The sequence below is a fragment of the Oratosquilla oratoria genome, chromosome 39 (assembly GCF_046742065.1).
Source record: "Oratosquilla oratoria isolate Oo_2021 chromosome 39, ASM4674206v1, whole genome shotgun sequence".
NCBI lineage: Eukaryota > Metazoa > Arthropoda > Malacostraca > Stomatopoda > Squillidae > Oratosquilla > Oratosquilla oratoria.
In genome coordinates this window covers 25,650,922-25,659,280 of record NC_134815.1, presented here as the reverse complement: position 1 = coordinate 25,659,280, position 8,359 = coordinate 25,650,922, and the positions used below count along the sequence as shown (strand labels likewise).

General features: G+C 39.9%; 1 protein-coding gene across 1 annotated transcript; it reads right to left on the bottom strand.

Moving 5' to 3' along the window:
* Positions 1 to 3,621: 3,621 nt before the first annotated feature.
* Positions 3,622 to 4,403, bottom strand: LOC143020193 (uncharacterized). Its single transcript, XM_076176358.1, has 2 exons — positions 3,896 to 4,403; positions 3,622 to 3,725 (listed from the first exon to the last, which is right to left on the bottom strand). Exons 1-2 carry the CDS (start codon positions 4,401 to 4,403, stop codon positions 3,622 to 3,624), a joined length of 612 nt encoding a protein of 203 aa, XP_076032473.1.
* Positions 4,404 to 8,359: the final 3,956 nt, after the last annotated feature.

The window sequence follows — 8,359 nt, the reverse complement described above, 5'->3', positions numbered from 1 at the left end:
CGTGTTTGCGTGGCTCTAGAATTTTACTTCTATTGCGTCATGCAGAACCAGCGCTTCTATCCAGGTGGTCAAGGAGAGATTTTAGGAGGAGAAGATGAGGAGCCTACGCCAGGAAGCGCTGAAAAGCTGCGGCCGAAGCCTTCACCTTTGCCCAATACGCTTTAGGTACTGCTGGGAATCGGAAAGGAGTGCAGGATTCGAACCCACATCTAGCGCGGAAGAGAGTATAAAGGAAGGATAGTAGAAGCAGGAAGTGGTCAGTATTATTTTTGTTATTATTTTTGTTTCTAATGAAAATAAGGCTCCAATCTGCGTAGTTGTGGTCAGTAGGGGGTTTCACTAAATTCTCCCTCGTGGACACTGGACGGTGTGACCCAACGAATGCAGATTTTTTTTTTATTTTTTTTTAAAGCTAGATAAAATGATCTGGGTGTTAACTGGAAGGAAACTCACGTGGCACACGACTTCACTCTCTCACTCTCTGTATCTCTCTCTCTCTCTCTCTCACACACACACACACACATAGACACACACACACACACAGTTAAACACACACATATATACACAGACACACACAAATGGACGTAAACACACATATACATAGACACACACAAATGGACATACGTACACACATACACAGATACACACACAAATGGACGTACACACACATACAATTACGCGCACATTAATAAACAAAGGAAACAAACGAATAAGCAAGTACGTGTTGTACAAATATATGTATATATATATATATATACATATATATATATATATATATATATATATATATATGTATATATATGTTGTTGGAAGGTTGGTTTGTGGGCTTCCAAACACTTTCGTGGTTCTTCTCTTTATTTGGTCTGCCTAGTTCTGTCTACAAACATGGCTGGTAGCTTCGAAGAAACTTCGTAAATACCAGATTTTCCTAGCTAACTTAATCTAATTACAAAAATGGGCGTGCCCACAAGAAGGCAGCCAATTATATGAAAAAAATGGGCGTGCCCCCCGAGAAGGGTAGCCAATAGAATGTCTTGAGGTGCAAGAGGGGGCCAGAGCCGTAGGTGTGAACTCTGACCCTGGATTGAGCGCAAAGTCGTGTTGGTTTGGGTGATTTGACAGATGAATGTAGGGGAGGTCACTTCATGACCTCTGATAGCGCAGCTGAGGTCCACGCGGTGAATGGGCCGTTCTTCGATGGGCCTCTCGTAATGAAAGGCCTCTCTTCTTGGAAGAGGAGGTAAGTCCACGCGATGAATGGGCCGTTCTTCGATGGGGCCTCGCGTGAAAGAAATCGTCCGCCGCCTCGCGGGGGAAAGAATCATCTGCCGCATCTGCCGCTAACAATGCTCGGCCACGCTATTGTCACCTTCCCGGTGACTGTACACACAGAGAAACAAGAACAAAACACAAGGCAAGGTCCTTAACACGGCCTTGGCATTAGGATTATATACAAGAATAAAATATATGAAAAACAAGAGAGCTTAAAATTAAGAATATTGGAAAGTAGATATTGTTTCCGTTCACCTATACAAAGAATATACATTTATGAAGGTGTGGCTCTGTTACGTAGATTATAATGGAAATATGGTACTGGCGGGGTTTGCGAGACGGTTCGTGAGCTGTCGTCTCTATCCTGAATTGAGGTAGTTGGGGAATTAACATCTTCTATGTCTAAGCCACGAGGAACCTTTTTTTATGTGATCTTTATGCAACAGAGTCTCTGTCCTAGTTTGCAAACTGAGTGCCTTTACTTTATTGTTGGATTCGTGGTCAAGGATACGATAGGGACCCGAGAATTTTGCTGAAAGCTTAGAGGTAGGTGTGTGGTTAAGAGTGTAAACAATGTCTCCAATATCAAAGGTGTCAGTTCTGGCTGATTTGTTGTGCAAACGGACCATTTCGTCCTTCGTTAGATGGAGAGAATTATGTATTCTTTTGAAAAGGTGATTAAAATTTGCTACTTTAACCTTCACAAGGTCATTGAAATTATAGATTGGAGGTAGATCTGAAAGGAGAAGATCATAAGGGAGCTGTTTGTCTGAACCAAAAAGAACAAAATGGGGTGACTCTGATATTGATTTATTTATTGCAGAATTTAGACACGCTTGAATCATGGGAACATGTTCATCCCAGGAGGGTTGAATGTCAGAAGCAAGATGTCTGATAACATTGAGAATCTTTCTATTTTGGCGCTCAACGAGGCCATTTGAACTAGGATGATAAGCAGTAGTATTACATTTATTGATTTGGAAATACTCGCAAATGTTCGAAAGAATCTCATTGTTGAACTCACTGCCGTTGTCAGAGATTAGAGTTTTGGGTGTCGTAAATGTGTGTGTGTATGTGTATGTGTGTGTGTGTTTGTGTGTATATGTTTGTGTGTGTATATTTCTGTGTGTTTGTGTATGTATTTGTCCGTGTTTGTTTGGATGTATGCATGTATTTGTGTGTGTGTGTGTGTGTATGTACGTGCGTGTGTGTGTGTGTGTGTGTGTGTGTGTGTGTGTGTGTGTGTGTGTGTGTGTGTGTACACGCAAAGGAAATAATTTGGGAAGAACTGACAGTAAAAGGTGGAGAGGAACCCTTGGGCAAAGCTGCACTGGATATGATCACTGATTATACATGGACTCAACGGGTCAAGAAAAATACCAGATGTAGAAATAATGAAGAACCGTCGAGACTAGACTTGATAGTCACATCTGAGCCTAAAATCGTGGACAAATTGAATTACAAGGCATCAATTGGGAAGAGTGACCACATACTCATAGAATTCGCACTAAAAGAGCAAAATGATGTGAGAAGAAATGAGAAACATAGAGAAGGAAGATTAATGTACAACAAACCGGACTTTGTAAAACTAACTGGGAAAAGTTTCAAATGAAGAAACAAAGATGGAAGAGAAATGGAACATATTAAAAGAAAAATACAAGGAGGAAACAGATAAATATGTACAAAAGAAAAAACAAAAAAGGGTTTACATAAATTGTTGGTATAACAAAAAGTGTAGTGAGGCTAAAGATAGAAGAGATAAAGCCTGGAAAAACGGACAAAAAAAAGGTAAACATACATCAAAGTGAGAAACAAATATGTAGATATACGTAGGGAGGAAAAAAGAAACTACGAAAGAGATATGATGGATAAATGCAAAGACCAATCTATACTATTTTACAGATATGTAAATGATATATATATATATATATATATATATATATATATATATATATATATATATATATATATATATATATATATATATGTTCGTAAAGAGCTGGAGTCCAGGAGCCATGATATCGGAAAAATTTCGAAACACTGGACTCAGAGTAACAGAATTTATTACCGACGTTTCGAACCCTGTCCGGGGTTCGTCCTCAGGGTTATACATAGTAAGCAAAAGGATTCATTTAAATAGTGTACCGATGTTCTCAACACCACGTTTCCTCAATAGTCTAGCTGCCACCTCAGAAGCCCCCTTCACATATGGTAAGGTAATCCTTCTAGTTGCCGCCTGTCTCGCGTCCGCTGTAGTTTTTCTCCCCTGCGCTGTGGTCCATCTTCTAATGACCGATTTGGGGTACCCGTTGTCCGCAAAGACCTTCTCCAGGTGTTTCCTCCCTTCTTTCAAGTTCTCCTCAGTCGAGCACAAATTCCCCGCTCTAGACCACAACGTCTTGACCACACTCTTCTTATGCTCCACCGGGTGGCAGCTCTCATAATCCAAGAGCCTGTCCGTATGAGTATCCTTTCTATATACACCCGTGGTCATACTGTGCCCACATCTTGTAACCAAGACGTCCAGGAACGGCAACTGTCCTTTCACCTCCCTCTCCATTTCGAACTGGATGGCTTCGTTCGTTCCTCCCATTCAAAAAGTTGAGAAAACAATCAACCTCACCCTCCTTCATAATCACGAACACATCATCTACATATCTCATCCACGTTTTCAAAGCCACAGGTGCCGCCGCCAACATCTCTTCCTCGAACTCCTGCATAGCCATCTCTACCAAGACCACAGAAATCGGGGATCCCATAGGAGTCCCAATCCTTTGGTGGTAAACCTTCTCCCTAAACCTGAAGAAGGTCGAATCCAAGCATAAGTTGACCAACCTAACGAGCTCTTCTGTTGACAGTTTTTCATTGTCTCGAAACTCCTCCGACCCTTCCACCTTGGAAAGCACTGCCTGCTTTAACAAATCCTGTGGCAAAGAAGTGAACATAGATTTGACATCAAACGACACCAATATATCTCCCTCTTCCAAGCTTATTCCTCGTAGTCTATCCACAAAATCTGTGGAATTCTTGAGCATTCGTTCTGACTTCTCCACTAAGGGCTTTAGTCGCTTGGCTAGGGCCTTAGCCAAGTTGTAAGTAGGGGAACCTCTGAAGGCAATGATCTTTTTCATTTTTTCATTTTTATTTTTATTTTTCAGCGGACACTTTATCACTTTGCAATTCCTTTTTGGCATTCAGTTTTGGTGGCGTTTGTTAGTTTTGACTTGTACTGATGAAGGGAGCGAAGCACAAGCAGGACAGAAAGAACGGCGGTTGGCGACCCGTGTGGTGTTTTTGGGTCCGGACCGTGATTTTTGATATTTTTTTATTATGTCGGTTTGCCATTTATTATTCTTGTGGACACTTTGTAATCAAATTTCTTTGTGTCTTTTAGTCTTGGTTTTTGTTTTTGTTTTGTTTTATGGTTTGATTTGTACTGATAAGTACATACAGGACAGTTAGAGCGGTGACAGATGACTCGTGTAGTGCTTTTGTGTCTGGTCTGTGCCATTTGATATTTTCTTTTTGCCCCTTTTAATTTTATTTATTATTTTCGGTGGAGCCATTTGTTGACACTCTGTACTTACTCTGTTATCAATTTCTGGGTGTCGTTTAGAATTGCTTTTGTTCCATTTATTATGACATGTGTTATGAGGTTTTTGTCAATTCTTTTTATTTGGGGGACGCTTTCCACAAATTTGTAATTATCTTTTGTCATTCGGAATGGGTTTTGATTTTGTTCAACTTTGTACACTCCGGTGGGACCTGTCCCAGAGAACATCGGTACACTATTTAAATGAATCCTTTTGCTTACTATGTATAACCCTGAGGACGAACCCCGGACAGGGTTCGAAACGTCGGTAATAAATTCTGTTACTCTGAGTCCAGTGTTTCGAAATATATATATATATATATATATATATATATATATATATATAACTGTGTGTGTGTTTGTGTATTTTATAGTTGTATTTACCTAGTTGCATTTTACGGGAAGAGAGCAATGCTCGTAGAGACCCGCTTCTGCATCTTTCTGCATCCAGTTTTTCCTTAAAATCTTGTATAGTTTTGGCACTCACTGTTTCCTCATTCAGTTTGTTCCAGTTATCTATTTTCACCCCCATCACTTCCAGTTCCCGTCTCTTCGTAATTACTGGTTTAATTCGGTTTAACTGTTCCCTTCTATGGTATTGTATTTCTTCATTTTCTTTCAACTTTTCTTCTCTTAAGTATGTCTTTCATCATATCTTCTGTAGTAAGTTAGTAATGTTTCTTGACAGGGTGAATTAAACGTATGTATAATTTTCAATTTTCTTCCCAATTATATACACTTGGCTTGTCAATTTACACCAAGGGACTCCCGCCTGGGATCCTCAATCCACTCACTAAGTCACCTCTGCTCCGACGTCACTACTTTATTCATCAAATGATCTTTAATGTTACAAACAAGTGCCTCCCCCAAGGGCGCGACTCTTCTCCCATGCACCAACAATTTTTCTTTCTCCTCCTCCACCCCTTTCCAATCAGAAAGGCTGCTAGAACGTCCCAAGCAACACTGCCCACACAAACAATCCCGACATCAAAGCGGAATGGCCAAGTCCACATATCGTTATAACAACATTATAATATGTTCCTAAGCGGTTGTTTATAAACTTCAGACGGTGAGCGAGATTATGCAACTCCTTCGGTGCTTATGTTTGGAAAACATCCCACACACAAAATTGAAATTGTCGCCACCCACTCCTCCATCCACCCCACCCGTCTACTACACTTATCTACCAGCCCCATACAGGGCTCGGCAGCTATCCCTGGTTGTCCCGACCAATCATTTTCTACTACCCTCTTACAGGGCCGCTAAAAAAATTAAAGTCACCCATAATTACTATGTTTCCACCATCTATCAGTAACTCTAATAATGCATTCTTTTTCGGGAATAAATCCCGACAGAGACATTTTTTAGAGTAAATAAACTATTATTACATATTAATATAGACATCTGTGGTTACGGCCTCAGTTAATCTAGTGAATTGATAGCTGTAGAATTAGGATTAATATTGAAATACAGCAATTAAACATATCAAGCTGTATGAAATTTGTATTCTAGAAACTTAGTATTTGAAAACATGCATAACAAATTATACAGTCTTACCTTTTCCATTTAGGTAGAGTGGGCTATCATTTTTGTTTCTATATACGAAAACATTATATAAAGCATTATGTAAGGACTCGACACCCCTTAGTTACCTAAGCCGGTTGTTCTAACCCCTTTCAGGGATGTCGAGTTACCGATATGTCCTTTTCATTATTAATCATTTTATTTACCACTTGGTGTCTTCTCCGTCTTGAGTATTGGTTCTGGTGCATTACCCATCTATAGTTCCCATGCATGGGGATTATATAATATATGTATCGTGCAACATTTTCACTTCAGTTAAGGTGCAGTTGTACTTCCCATAGACCCTTGGCAACGAGAGGTCAAAGGTCACTAGACGTTCGGGACCAAGAGAGGCCCCTCTCGCCCCTATAACGCAGTAGTAGTTGAGTACTAGCTGAGTACAAGTCAAATCCAAAACAAGAGATGTAACTGAACAAAAAATGCTAGTGATTCGTGACTAGGGGGTGATATGAAGGGATTCTGTGAGAGAACCATTCCCCTCAACATAAATTGAGTTACATGAAATATCCAAAAATTGAGTTACATGAAATATCCAAACCAATATGAATAATTGAAATAATTACATAGTCATAAAGATACATGATGCTTTGTGACGCCATTGTACGTTTCAGGGTTCGATGAGTTCCCTGCCCTTCACAGGTACGTAGTTTTGTAGTGTTGAAAGGTGTATACAAGTTCACACAGAGTATCCCAGTATTAACTCGGTGGGACGGTCACCTAGATTATCTTACACCGTCAACATTTCGTATTAGAAGAGATGGGAAATCTGTCGGAAGTCATAATATTCTCCAAAGATTGCATACCCCAATTTTCTTTTAAGCTGGTCCTTCGAACCGGATACCCTGTGGATTGTGAACATTACAACGTTCATTACGCAAAACTACATACATACATACATACATACTACATACATTTTGATTGACCTATAAACAAAAATTGTATTCATAATAATAAATAACATAAATTGGTTATTTGCCAGTCATTTACGCTTCAAGAAGAAGCTTCATAGTTTACAGGTTAATCATATATACCATTTAGTACCATCATCATGGCTAACGAAGTCAGATGGAGTAGTATTACAAGCTATCGCGGCCACGTAACGTGCGCGAAAAATGAACTGATGAAGGGGGTTAATGATGAGGTTGGTGTTGGATTTATAGAAAGGGCCAACAATAAATTAGAAATTAAATTGGAGACCTATGTGGATAAATGGTTAGAATTCTCTCTAACCCATTCGGAGGAAAATGACTACGATGAGAAATTAGGAAGCCATTTCAAGTTTGTAGAAGAAATCCAGGACTTACGAGTGCAGGCAGACAAATACGTCACATGCCAGGGGGCGCAACCTACCCCCTCTCGACCTGTAAGTCCCAGCCATCTAGGTTTTAGAGCAAAACTCCCTGACATCAAATTAGCAGAATTTCATGGAAATCATTTAGAGTGGACTCAATTCTGGAACCAGTTCAATTCCATGGTACATGAAAGGTCCGACATTGATGAGAGTACGAAATTTACCTACCTCAATCAATGTATAAAGGGCTCAGCTAGGCAATACCTCACAGGACTTATGGGACAAGCGTCCGATTATGACACAGCGGTCACATCCCTTAAGCAACATTACGGGGACGAGAAGAAAGTTACTCGAACCCTGATAAGGAAACTCATCCAACTTGAATCACCGAAGTATAACAAGCAAGACATGTTACGCTTCAAATTGGAAATAGATAATACATCAAAACATTTGGAACATCATCCACGTGTAGATATACAAAGTGGGAGTTGGTTGATTGAGGAATTACTCCTGCTGAAATTCCCAGGTGACTTAAGCAAGTGGTTCTGCGACTTTTACAAGTCAATGTACTATACTATAGACCAGATTAAAGAGGGACTTAAAACCCTAGTAGAATTTAT